Genomic DNA, 14,182 nt, shown 5'->3' on the forward strand with positions numbered 1-14,182 from the left:
GGATATTTGACTTTGAGGAGAGGAGCAATGCTAGGAAATATTTTCTAAAGCATATAGCTCAGGTTATATTAATTTCTTACACACCTTTTTTTTTAATTAATTACTTATATGTCTTATGTAAAATATTGCTTATTAAATCATAAATAATCTAATATTCAAGTAACAAAGTGAGAAATTGAAAACTTACTATTGGTTTGAGAAATTGTAGTTTCAAACGTTATTATTATCTTCTTAAACCTTTGTTCATTACTGGGTTGCTTGAGTACTTAATGGAAAAGTACAAAATTTTGATAGTAAAAACAATTGTCAATTATTAGAAAGCATTAATTGCGAAAAAAGAATTGTTGAGAAAACAGCAATGATTGAGGAAATAAATAAAATATATATTGAAAGCTCAATCAATAATGGTCATCATCTGTCTGCCCCAAATTTCGGATCATAGCTTTTGTTTTTAACTCGATCAATCAACACCATTGATAGTGTTTATCGACGTGGACCCCACCTAGACCAACGTACCCCACACGAGATCAGACCAACCCTGATCAAATTCGTAAATCATCTGGGTCGAGTGGGGCCAACCTTGAGTTCACGGGGCTAAAGACAGTCAAAAGAGGGGGAAATTACTGGGACTGCCATTTCCCTCCAAACACAATAATTTTCGGACGGAAAGGACGTAAAACTAAAGAATAGGGGTGACGTGTACAGCTGCTGCACAATCGGCGGCCTCCTTCACCCCCTCTCTTTTGGAGGGCTTTTAGGCTTTTCCTTTGCTTGACCAAACGGGGTTTCCGTTGAGCAAAGAATTCCGAGCCAAAACACTCACACAAACAAACAAAGCAAAAAAAGAAAGCAGAGAAAAATTCTCTCTGTTCTCACCTTTACGCTTCTTCCTTATCTCTTTTTCTTTTCTTCTACATTTTGCTTTTCGCGTTTTCCCACGAAGTACATTTCAAACTCACGTAAAAGTTTTTCTGGTTTGCATTTTTTTTTTTGAATTTGTTTGGTGTTATTTTGTTTGAGTTTGAGTTTTGCCATGCTTTTTGTTTGTTTAAATGCTGTGAATGAGAGGCATTATGGAAATTGATGAGTACAAGGTTGGTGCAGATTTTTGTTCATCGTTTGATTTCGTGACCTGTTTGGCATTTTTTTTTCTGATTCTTGAGTGATCAGAGGATTATGGCTACCAAAAAGGACGAACCGTGTCAGGCACACCAGGTTTTGATCAATCACTTTTTTCGTTTTGTTAATTTTCTAATTCGTTTTTAGAAGACTCTGAAGTTCAAAAACTGAAAAAAGAAGAACTACATTGTGATTTTACGTTAATTTTTTTTATTTTGTGATTAGAAAATGCCTAGCAAAAAGGAAGAACCGTCTCAAGCACAACAGGTAGGTTATTTTTCTTTTAATTTTTGTTTACATTAATATAGTTTTTATGGAAATTTTGCATTGAAAATTACTTCTGTTCGTTTTTCATTGTTTGCGGTGTGATTTCGTTAGCAGAGGATTCCTTCCAAAAAGGAAGAGCCGTCTCAAGGACTTCAGGTATGGATCAATCTTGCATTCTTTTCTGATTCTTTTTTTAAGTAAAGGATTTGAGCCTTAAGGTGAAAAAAAACAGAACCGAGATTCTGATTTTTAAGGGAGATTTTTGTGTTGAAAATCTTTTTTGTATTCTCTCTGAAGGGAGAAGCTGCTGCTCCAGGTCCACCCACTCCAGCACCAGGCCCGCCGGATCATCTGCATTCTCGTGGTGGCAACTCGGTAAACTGCTCTCTCCCCCCTATGGATTGTTATTTACTTTTCTGAATTGAATTGTTTATTGCATATTGGACATGACCATTCAGTCCCTAGATTACCGTGCAGTCATCTTTATCATCATGGTGATCGTGTTAGTAATCATCTTTGTCTACCACTTGTCTACTTATGTGCTTGGGATTACAACTAAAGGTTTGGAATCATTTTATGGAAAGATTGCATATAAAGCAGTTATTCTCTTTTAATATTATCAAGCACATTGTTGCTGTTACTGTGAACTGTATTCTGTATTTTAAGTGCATTGCTAGTTTTACCTTCTTGATATCATTCCTTATATTGTCCCGCATTCCCTGTTTTTTAAGCATGCAATTTACAAAACTGTAGTAAAATTTAGTGCATTTTAAGGTTCAAAACTTTCTTGCAGGTTTTAAAGAGTGGTCCACTTTTTCTATCATCAAAAGGTTTGTTTACTTTGCTTGGTTAAATCATTCTTTGGTCTTTAATTCAGTTACTCATTTGCCTTTCACAGAAGTACAACCTCGATTTACATTTAACTGGAAAAATACCATTACAAGGTTTATATTGAAATCACAATCCCAGGGTTATGTCTTGGATTCCTCTGGTTTATTATTATTCCTTTCTTTTTTTTTTCCTTTTTTTTATTAAGGAATTGGATGGACATCATGGAAGAAAAGGTGGTTTATTTTGACACATACTTCGTTGGTTTTCTTCAGAAGCGATCCTGTAAGTACTTGCATTCTGGAAGATTGTCAGTCTCAACATGGATGCTTGTGCTTATTTATCCGTTTTTTACATCCTCTGTTACAAATTGAATGATCATAAGGAAACAGTAAAGTGATAAGAGGTCATATGATGTGGTACTCATTTTCTAACTCTACTAGATTTTAAGATCCTCAGGGATGATGCTGATTGGCTATGACTATCTTTTATGTGCACGGGTTCTCTCTCAATCAAAAGCATCTGGTTCTTGAGTATCATTTCCACTTTTGTGAATGACTATTAGCGGCTAGAATATATCTGAATCAAAAAGATGAATGAAAATGAAACTCTCGTGTCTATTTCGCACAGCAGGTCTTGTCACTGGTTTTACAGTTTTTAGGTTGTCTTTGGGCAGACTTAATAAGAATATTAGAAAATCTTTCATGCTAGATTAAGACTTAGGAAATTAGGAAACATGACCTAAAAATTAAGTCATTAGTGTGGCCCTAAATTAATGAAAGTTACCTATCAAGGAATGAGTGCTAATTTAGAGTGACCTATTAGCAATTTGGACTGATGTACATTTTTAATGTAGTAGAATGATGTTAATAAGCACTGCTTAATTGACAATTATGGTTCTATAGTTCAATATATCAATTCATTCACCAATTCATTTTTGGTTCTCCAGCAGAGTGAAGATAAAAATGATAGATATAAATTCATTAGATGGCTCATCCCGATATCTAATTGTGTTAAACTTTATTATGATGCACTATGACACATATGGGGCCTCTTCTACAGGCTGTGATATTCGAGAGCTTCAGCTCGAAGAATAATATAAAAAAATTATTTAACTATTGCTTGGGTTTAGGAAAGGATTTGGTCTTGGATATTGAGGAAGAACTCCAGTACGCAGTCCCTGAGGCAAAAGTAAAAAATCTAGATGGGTTGATATTATTGGTTAGATGTTATAATTATCCTGATGTTATCTTGTTCTCTTCTCTTCATATCCCTTGCACTAGTCCATTTCTCTCTCCCTTGCTGCATTTTGCATATGTAAGGTTTTAGAAAACTAATGTAGAGTTGTTTTACTTCTCAGAGTGCCATTTCTCAGAAGGGGAATGAAGTGAATTTAACTCTTGGTGGTATTGATCTCAACAATTCAGGCAGGTTGGCTTGCTTTTCTGAATACATTATCAATTTGATCTCTTGTTAAAGTTGCAAATATCATGGAAGTTGAAAACATTTACTAACTCGTGGTACCTTTTAAAATTTCTAGTGTGGTTGTCAAAGCTGATAAAAAACTCTTAACCGTACTATTTCCTGATGGCCGCGACGGACGAGCCTTCACACTCAAGGTGCTTCTTCCCATTCTCCAACAATATTTTCTCCTTTGTTTACTTTTTTGACTGTTTTGGATCATACCTACTTTATATTTTCCTTAGCATGATAAATAGTTGTAAGCTCTCAATTTGAATTGCATTCAATATCAAGATTCTGCTGAAACAGTTAAAGATCTTCCTCATATCAAAAGGTGACCAAAATGAATCTAACCAAGAATGAGTTTTAATGAAAAGCTGAAGCATAAAGACCTTGTTACTGAGCAGCCAGCACCTGCGTGTTACCAGAATGCCCTGAACATGATAATTTCATCCTTGGTACAGAAGTTTTATTCAAGTCAGTCACTCTATACCTTGCTGATAGCATTCTTTATCTTATGAAACCCATTATTAAGAACCTTTTTGGCCGCATTACTGGTTTTGAAGCAGGAATGCAGAGAGAAAAGCACTCATTATGTGTCTATCTGATGTTATGGAAAACTTCAATGCTTAATCAAATGGCAAGACAGTGAGATTTTGGGAAAATAAGATGACTAGAAGGTTCCTTTTGTTGGTGTTGCAGGCTGAAACTTTAGAGGATTTGTATGAGTGGAAAACTGCACTTGAGCATGCTTTGTCACAAGCACCAAGCTCTGCTCATGTGATGGGACAAAATGGCATCTTCGGGAACGATCAAACAGACGCAGTTGATGGTTCTAAGGAACCAGGTAGTTTCTGCAGCAATGTTTTTTGAGTGTTGCGGTTATTGTGCTGTGGCTTCATTTGTATTTAGACCAGTCCCAATGTAAACACCAGAAGTAATGCATGACATGTGGAGAACTATAATTACATTTGTATGATGTAACAAAATCAGCAAAATTTAGGCTTGTTACGAATTGAGAGCCTTAGTTGTCAGTTCCTCCTACACTTTTTTCACTGTGCCCTCCTTTTTTCTAGTTTTCCTTTATCTGTTCATTCTCTTTTTTTTCTTTTGCAAGTCCGTCAAGTTGTTTCTTGAACATACCAAGCTTCCAACCCAGTTGGCTGCTTTGTTTCATTGTTCCTTTCATATCAGATATTGATGCTCTTCTCTTCCTCTTTGTTAGTGAATGATAAACAGCCTGTGAGATCTACAGTCATAGGCAGGCCAATTTTACTAGCACTGGAAGATGTTGATGGAGCTCCAACATTTTTGGAGAAGGCCCTCAGATTTGTAGAAGAGCATGGTGAGCTTTCTTTTTTATTAATTGTTGCATGGTGCTAATTCCATATACTGGGTAACTGTCGAATGCATATATAATCTAGTGAGTATATGTGCATGTGTGTTTTTATTATTTAGCTTTGCTAGAGATATGCATATTCTGGATCATCTTCCTGCACCACGGCATGTGATAAAAAATTTTCTTTATCTTTTTTCAAGAATTTTACACATTTGTTCACAATTTTAGTGGCCTCGGAAGATGTGGGTGTGATATATTACTGTTTGGCAATTGCAGTAATATGGCCAGAGCACTTGTTATTCTCATATTCATTCAGCAACATTTGATCATATTAAAATAATTTAACAGGAGTCAAAGTAGAAGGGATCTTACGACAAGCTGCAGATGTCGAAGATGTTGAGCGCCGAATTCGGGAATATGAACAGGGTTTGTTCAGACCCATTCTGTCCCTGACTATATTCTTTATTCTACTTGTTTTTACATTGGTTACAGTTACTGTAGGTTGTGTTCCTTCCTTACAATTTCTTTGGATTTACACTTTCAATATCAAGGGTAGCTTTGTAGAAACTTAAATCTGAATTGATGTTCGTGTAAGGAAGCTTCCTTGCTTATTGAATAGGACATAGCAAGAAGCCAAAGATTTATTGTAGAGTTGTAGTTGCACATCACAATACTTTCTGTTCAGTCTTCTTTAACTCTTTTGGTTATGCTTGTTATGCAGGAAAAAGTGAGTTTTCTTCTGAGGAGGATCCTCATGTCATTGCTGATTGTGTCAAGGTATGCCTTATTAGTTTCCACAAGATTCTTTCATAGAAGTTACAGCATAAACTGAACCTGGTACTTTGTTGTTCAATTTCCTTCATGCCATTTTCCAGTATGTCCTTCGAGAGTTGCCATCATCTCCTGTCCCTGCATCTTGCTGCAATGCCCTACTGGAAGCATGCCGTAAGTCTTTCATTGAAGTGTTTGCTTTTCTATCTTACCCTGTAATAAATTGAGCTCATAAAATGCTTCACCAAAACTGGATTCTTGATGCCTCTAATTTTAAAGGGAAGTATATTTTAGATAATCTCTATTGGAGTTAAATGTGCTGTTTTATTATTCATTAATCTAAGAACAAATAAGAATTTCATGTGCTGGGTTCTTGTTTTAAGCATCCATTGAGTGAAGTTCTCGTGTTCTCAATTGGTTGGCTCTTTAAGGGATGTAGTGGAAATTGTCCAGTTGAATATTATTCAGCTCTATGACATTGCATTTTGGATGATTTACCTATCTGTTATGACTTTTGAAGATTTCGTTTTGTTGTTTTTCTGTTATTGGACAATGTGCATAATTAGGAACTGAACGTGGTGCTAGAGTCAATGCTATGCGTGTGGCTGTATTGGACACGTTTCCTGAGCCAAACCGTCGCTTATTACAGAGGTAATTGATTCATCAGTTTCACTCTTTACCCTTTTTAAGTATTATACTTTTCTTAGCACAAGTTATATTTTGAAATGCAATTTGTGCATTTATTTCCTGAGCATAACGGAAATTCTAAAAAGAGAGATGTTATTTTATGTGGTGATTAAAATAAGAATATCTTTATATTTATGGATTTAAATGTTATTGTCAACAATGTTGATATGTTTTTGTTTTAAGTTATGCAATTAATGTTGTCTTTCTGAAAATTCAATTATTAATACCTTTTGTCAATCCATGCATGTATAAAATTAGAAAACCACATTAAAAATAACTCATAATTGAAAATAGATATAAAATGATAAGATTTGTAAAACTAAAGGTGAAAAAAGGGTATTCTTGTTGTCACAGAAGTTTCACACCTACTAAGCCACTTCTGTATAGAGCAATTGTTTTCTTTGTTGGCATTTGGTTAAATTAGATTCATTTTGAAAGTCATAATTCAGTTATTTTTACGTTGTTTCTTTTTGGATTTCGAGACAATTTTCACTCACAATTCTTGTTTTATCTTTGGGAAAGGGGGGGGGGGGGGGGGGTTCAAATTCTTCTTTTCTTTTCATTGAAACTGCACTTTATATTTTCTTCAGAAATTTTTTTATGTGATGTGTTTGGGTGAGTGAAAATCTTGATTAACCACAGATTCTTGTTGCTATAACAAGTATTAGAGTGAGGCAACCCCTCTGATATATGCCTTGGAAAATGGTTGGGGATGGGAAACTGGAAATAATATCTTGTTGAAGACATAAATGTAGAAACTAGAATTAATAATCCTAGCACACCAGAACTTGTTGAATATTGTAAAATTATTCACTCAAAAAGCAGAATACATCTTTTAACTTCCTATTAGTTTTCAGCACCAAGTGATTATTGTTGAAAAATTATGAGTGAAATGCTTTTCTCATAGCCATGGGCATTTGAGAAAAAAAATTGGTTTCGATCTTATTTCAACAATTAAATATAACCTCATACTTTGTTTCCAAAAAAAAAAAAAACTCATTCTTTGCCATCTTGGCTTCTACTTGCCTTTTTCCGTATGTATCTTTTTCTTCCTTTCTTTCAGAATTCTACTGATGATGCAAAAAGTGGCTTCTCACAAAGCTGAAAATTGGATGAGCTCTTCAGCTGTGGCGGCTTGCATGGCACCCTTGCTTCTTCGGCCCCTTCTAGCTGGTGATTGTGAGATTGAAAATGATTTTGATGTGGGTGGGGATGGTTCAATTCAACTACTGCAAGCAGCTGCTGCAGCAAATCATGCTCAAGCCATTGTTATAACATTATTAGAAGAGTATGATAAAATATTTGGGGTAAGCTGTAATTATTGTCTTCTTTTCCACAATTGCTTCTGATATGACTTTCTGTAGTCGCTGTACGGACATGTATGTACCCCATAAAAATATGAGCTCTAAGGCTTTATCTGTGGTTCACAATCAATATGTTTTGTTTCTATTTTGTTCTTTTGGAGCCAATATGATCATTAAGTCAAAATTGTTTGTGTTGTCCTGGTGTGTATGTGCTACTATTGGTACAGAATCTTAAGTGACTAGATTATGACTGTCTAATAGTGGAATTTGAATGAAGTTAAGCTAAGTCATAACATCCTCTGGTAGAACTGTCTGTACTGTCTTCATGTCTTTCTTATTCACGTCGCAATTGCCTTACATTCTCTCCTTCCAAAGCAAGAAAATAAATGTGAGAGCCATCATAGCGGTGGTAATTGAATATTTCCAAGTCTTTTTGAATATTAATTGTCTTAAAGACAACAATAGATGAGACTGTTTTCCATATTCCAAGTATTTTTTTACTTTTGTTTGGATTTGGTTTTTATGTTGTGATTTCAAGCTCAGCATTTTGTTGGCAGGTAGGTTCTGTTTCCCCTGATTTATACTCTGACTCAGAAGAGAGTGGAAGTGAAAGTGAGGAAGCAACTGATGATGGTGAGTCCTATGAAGATGATGATTGCGATGATGCAATACAGGCATCTGATGCATACAATAATGATGATGATGTAGCAAGTAGAACAGGCAGTGAGAGTGGTCACTCCATTAACAATGATCTGGATGATGATAAGGCTTGTTTCTCTACTTTCTTACAATGGCATTTACATTTTTATATTTTGTTCATGATGGCTGTGACAAGCTTAATACAAATTTTGGAATGGTTAAAGCTTTCTATTCTCTAAATTCCGTTTACCTCTCTTTAATACATGATATGCACTCTAAGCTTGTAGGTTATCAGATTTATTTGCTCAGTCTATATATTTTTATGATTTTGTAGCTCGTTTATCTTCTCCCTTTATTACAACCTGGCAACTCAAGGTTTCTATTGTCTCCATGTCTTTTTTTGTTTTCTCCTTTGAATTTATGCTCACAATATGGACTTGACTCACTGCTGAGCAATATGTATTCTAAATCATCTTTGCAGCATCATATATCAGAATCAGATGCATTCAGTTCTTTCTTTCTTTCCCTTATAGGAATCATGATTTATTCTCCTTTGCTATTTTAGTTGGTAAAGGGCAGCTTGTTTTAATGTAGCCTTGTGCTGTTGCATTTTGTGGCCCCTCGCTTTAGATTTTGAGTATTATCTTTGTTTCACTTGAAAAAGTGAAAAGAGCAATAAATCAGTAATAAAAAGATGATGTCTATACTTACATGAACTGAAAATGAAAATGCAGGATTCTGATTATTCGAGCTCAGGTTCTGAGTTGTCCGAAGCTGGTGATGATTTAAAGGCCACTAAGAAGTTATCAAGTTCACCGCATTCTTCACTGTCTGAAAATGATAATTCAGAAAGGAGTGAGGATAATCAGAGTAGCAATAGTTCAGTAACAGAGACCAATAAGTCTGCTGGGCTGTCAAAAGGTGTTTATGGAGAAACCAAGTTGGAGGATCAGTTAACTAGTCATAATCAAATCTCATGCATCCCAAAATCCATATCTATAGGAAATGGACCTGGCCACAATGTTAGGCGTCCCACTGTTTGGGGACGTACTGCTGTAAGTGTTTGTTTTCTGGATTTATTAAGTGTTCTGCTTTTGGCCTAGTTCGTTTGACTTTCTCTCTTAGCTAATAAGTATTTGCAAGCATGCATTCTGGCTCTTGCAAGTTATCATAGTTAATTAACTTACAACAGAACAAGTTGGTCTATGCATTTATAGTCTTGTAGTAACTTTTTATTTAATTTATTTATCTGGTCTGCTTCCAGGCAAAGAAGAACCTTTCTATGGAATCCATTGATTTTCCATGTGAAGAAGAGTAAGTGATGTTCCCATGATCTGTATACAGAAATGTCATATAAGTTTGCCTACTTGTTTTCCTAGTTATTCTTGCACGTAGCATTAGAGTTACCCAATACCACTGAAAGTTCCAAGCACCTTTTAAAGGCTTTATTCTTGCTTAGGATGGAGCAATCTGTGCTTTGCATAGCATAATATTTGAAGCCAAAAGGAAAAACCAAAAACAATATAGAGTCAGACCTTTTTATATTAGTAATAATAGCTCTATTTTCTATTCTTGCTTACATAATTTTGACCCAATTTCAGGGCTGAAATCGAGACACTCGAGGCCGAAAAATCTGACTTGCAAAACAGACTCACAGAAGAGGTTCTGTGAAATTCACCCTTTCTTATTATTGTTATCTCAATCTGTTTGGAGACTTTTTTTAATGTCATCTTTCTAAAATAGATTGAAGGTAATGCCATTCTCGAAGCCAGCTTGGAAAAACGAAAGAAGACATTGCATGAGCGTCGCCTAGCTCTTGAGAAAGATGTATGTTTGTAAGGGAATTTTTTTTTCATTTCTTTTGTGTGCTGTTGTTTCTGTTTCTCATACATTGTGTCAGGAATCAAGATATGCATCTTTAGCAACCAAAGATGCATGTTGTTATGTTAAAAAAATGGTTTGAAGGCAATGCATTTCTTTAATATTTATGGAAGTTAGTGGAGATCTGATTATGCATTTCTTTCTTCCCCTTTCAATATAAATTTTTGTGCAAAATGGCCGTAAAAAATGGGTCCAAAGATTAGGTGTATGAAAATTTTATAGGTGCATCATTGTTTGTTTTGATCCCTTTTATTACTGCAAGAATTCCTATTCATAAGACAAAATCCTTGTGCAAATTGGTTGTTCTCACTAAAGTTTTTTTTTTTGGGCATGGTATACAACTTTTTCCATTTTGCCCTACCAGAAAGAGTTGAGGGTTGAATATCAGCAGTGAGTATATGGCATGGTTTTTATAACAAAGTGCAGCAAATACATCCAGGGTGGACAATTAAATGTTTTCTGGGAAGCATACATTTGTAATATGAACAACAATTTCTTTTGTTTTGTTGATTTACGGAATTTAATATTTGTTTTTGCATTTATATGTTATTCATTAGTTAGTTGCACAAAGCTAATGGTTTTTATCGCCAATACTGTGCTAGTCTTATGGGAATGGCCCAGTCTTGATTGTTGCTTTTGATTGTACTTAAGGTGGCCAGATTAGAGGAAGAGTTGCAAAGGGAGAGAGATAAGAGGATGGCTTTGGAAGCAGGACTTAACCCATTTCAAGGACCCATAACTCTCCCAGCTACGATTGATGAAAAGGTAGCCAATGGCCTATCTTAGATTTAACTACTGTAACTATTCTTTATTTTGCATCATATTTTAACTTGAGAATATGATAAAGACAAAGGCAGATCTCAAAGACATAGCTCAAGCAGAGGCAGACATAATCAATCTGAAAAAAAAGGTTGATGATCTGGGAATGCAGCTTAATCAACGCCTTGAGAAAAATTCTGTTTCCATGAATGATTCATGCAATAAACATCAACCAAATCATCAAGCAAAAATGTAAGCTTTCAGTTGCTTCTCTCTCACAATGTCACATTTTGTTCGTCATTAGTTACAAAACATTTCTTTACTTTGTCTCTTTGTGAGAGTTGAATACTTGTCGTCCTTGTAGTGATTGAAATTGGTTAAAGTAAAATACATAGAGTTGTTTGGTAACTGTTAACTCACCATAATTCATGCTTTAGATTTAGTATTAATTTGCATATTTTTTTCATTCCCCATTCTCGTCTCTTTTATGAACTTGATTTAACTATATACATGTTCATTTTTCTCTTAATAAAGGAAGGATAAGCCAAAAGGTACTGAAGCTGCTTTCAAAAGGTCAGGAAGCAAGGTAAGCTCACATTCATTTGAGGCAGCATGAAGTACTCTAGTTCCCTAGAAAGTGTATAGAATTGGTTCTATTGTTTTACTTCGATAACTGCATTTCATTTTCTTTGACATTCAAACCTCTCCTTGTTCATCCTTTCTATTTCTTGAATTTTGATGTGTTTGCATTTGTTATTATGGACATAGTATTAGTTAGCAAATTTAGTTTTCCTGGAAGTTATTTGAAGATGAATCCAATGAATGGTCAAATGACAATTGAGTCACTGCTCTGTGTATATTGATGTATGGAGATTCCACATACACTCAGCACATTGGAACTTGTGAGAGTAAAAGTTGGTGAGGCGAAGGGAAAATTTGACAATCTCTGCAGGATATGATCAGTTTTTTTTTTTTCTCCTGATGAACAGCTTCATTTTTTTATTATCTATATTGCAACCCGTCCAAGTAGGGTGGGGGTCCTGGTGAACAACTTTATGGATGAAGTTTATATTATCTTCAGCTTCATAGTAATAAATTTCCTTTATGTGTTGTGAACTCTAATGCAGCAGACTTTAAGACACTATGTTTTATGTCCAGATGCTGTAAATTAAAGATATACTACACTGGTTCCCAACGAGACAAAATTGAGCATTAGCTCTTCAAGCTTGGCTGGGTTTGTTTTGAATCAAAGTTGAGCTTGATTTGAACCTATTTTGCTTTAGGCACTTTATCCTCTCTTTCTCTCTCCCTCTTTTGTTTTTCTTTTCGGTTATTTTTCAACAGTGAGGTTAGCATTTTGAGCATTAGGCATTTACACTAGATACAGGCTGAGCTTGAACCTGTTAAAGAGCTTTACTTTTAGTCACAAGACCTTTACCATGCAAATTAGCAACTACAATATTTTCACCAGCTTTTGGACCACGTTATCTGTTGCTAACTTATTCAGGACAACGCATTTCCGTTTTGTTTGTCAAGTGATGTTATGAAATTATTCTTGCCTTTTTAAGCTTTAAGTTTAGACTTAAGCTTGGGCTACATTTAAGATAATGATTAATGAAAAATCCTAGTGTGGTCTCTTGGACAGCTGTGGGTTATCTGTAAAGTCACAGCTCCTGGCTATGTGACAATTCTGTTTTTAATGTTATTCACTGAACCAAGAGTCTGATTCAGCAGGATACATATTTGGACGAAGCATGGTGCAAGAATGAGAAGAAGCAGGAATCATCTTTGGCAAATAAACATACACCTCAAAACCAACAGTTGGATCATTCAGCACATAACAGCAACCATATGCATGCAGCAGAGACAGCTGCACAGAAGCCTCTTGCTCCCAGTAATTCCAAGAAGTCTGCTACAAAGGGTGAGGTATGCTTTATCTTAATTTAACGTGACACCAATTGTATCAAACTGTCATGCAATTTTCTAGAATTTGAACCCTTTACCATCAAAAGTTTACGATTCAAGATAAAATTACTCTCCTCTTCATCTTAGAGAACATGTTTTCTTATCATTCCACAATAGCTTGCCGTCATACTCCTTTCAGTGCATATTTGGTAATAATAGGTATCATTCGATACTGTTTTTTAAAAGCTAATTCTGTTATTCAGGGAGCCAATTCCACATCTTCAGCACTGACAAAACTGACAACCCGGCTCAACTTTCTGAAGGAGCGGCGAAGCCAGATTGCAAATGAAATCCTAGGTATGGAGAGAGGCCGAGGTTCAGGTCAAGCTGTTCCAAACCCAGACAAAGGCAAAGGATCAGAACCTATTCAATCTCTTCAAAATCCAGAAAAAGGTAGAGGACTAGACATCAGCCAATAACTGTAGAATCCAGGCAAAGGGGTGGGATAAGAAGGCCAAACAGTTCCACACTAAGAAAAAAAAAATCAGATAACCGGATCCAGATGGAGGTAATAAAAGCAGAAGACTAATAAACCGATTTTCTGGACAGGGGATGTTCTGAAGGCCATAGTGTCCTACAGTTCAGATAGAGATCAGGATTATTAGGTCAGCATCTTGCTAACGCAAGGACTTACTCCAGATTACCAGAGGGAGATGCTGGGAGACTGATGTTGATGCCCATTACAAAGAGGAGAGGCCAGAGTCCAGATACCCTTTAATCCAACATGTACATATAAGTAGTATGTCCTAGATGTGAGCTGAATAATTTAAAATGTTGGTGACTGATTTTTGTTGTCAGAGAGACCAAGTAGGATTGTATAGCAACTGCATGCTTATTGCTTTGATGGGCAAATACAATTTTTAATTTAAGTTCCTCTATCTATATTGATATACGCCAAATGAAGGTGAGCCCAGGATCGAGTCTCCACTTGTAACTTGACCCTTGAGCGTAGTGGAGAAGCCTCAAGCTTTGACCTGAACCCATCACTTCATGGGTCTCATCTAGTCATACCAAGTGTGCAAGGGCTCCTTTTGGGTCTTTCCCTTTCTATGTTTTAAGTCATCAAATTTTGTATCAATTACCACGAGAATGGGACATCATTACACCACAGCCCCAAAAATCATTCTCTTGCAAAATTGAGGCTGAGAGAGACTCGATAATC

The 14,182-nt window shown here is 35.7% G+C and overlaps 1 protein-coding gene across 9 annotated transcripts; it reads left to right on the forward strand.

Annotated features, from left to right (window-relative positions):
- LOC18591791 (rho GTPase-activating protein REN1) lies at positions 636 to 13,898 on the forward strand. Of its 9 annotated transcripts, XM_018125981.1 has the most exons (26): positions 640 to 959; positions 1,105 to 1,215; positions 1,345 to 1,386; positions 1,498 to 1,542; positions 1,684 to 1,761; positions 2,180 to 2,216; positions 2,423 to 2,499; positions 3,575 to 3,645; positions 3,755 to 3,833; positions 4,378 to 4,522; positions 4,901 to 5,020; positions 5,363 to 5,440; positions 5,736 to 5,791; positions 5,890 to 5,959; positions 6,352 to 6,436; positions 7,536 to 7,779; positions 8,334 to 8,543; positions 9,150 to 9,470; positions 9,680 to 9,729; positions 10,017 to 10,077; positions 10,159 to 10,242; positions 10,948 to 11,061; positions 11,144 to 11,307; positions 11,590 to 11,641; positions 12,787 to 12,981; positions 13,224 to 13,898. In XM_018125981.1, exons 2-26 carry the CDS (start codon positions 1,177 to 1,179, stop codon positions 13,437 to 13,439), a joined length of 2,733 nt encoding a protein of 910 aa, XP_017981470.1. In that variant the 5' UTR covers positions 640 to 959; positions 1,105 to 1,176; the 3' UTR covers positions 13,440 to 13,898. The 9 variants fall into 9 exon arrangements, 8 of the variants coding, with proteins under 8 accessions (XP_007018200.2, XP_017981470.1, XP_007018197.2 ...); XM_007018135.2 differs by lacking the exon at positions 640 to 959 and having other exon boundaries at positions 985 to 1,215; positions 12,787 to 12,976; XM_007018136.2 differs by lacking the exon at positions 640 to 959 and having other exon boundaries at positions 986 to 1,215; positions 12,790 to 12,976.

Source organism: Theobroma cacao, chromosome 8 (genome assembly GCF_000208745.1).
Source record: "Theobroma cacao cultivar B97-61/B2 chromosome 8, Criollo_cocoa_genome_V2, whole genome shotgun sequence".
NCBI lineage: Eukaryota > Viridiplantae > Streptophyta > Magnoliopsida > Malvales > Malvaceae > Theobroma > Theobroma cacao.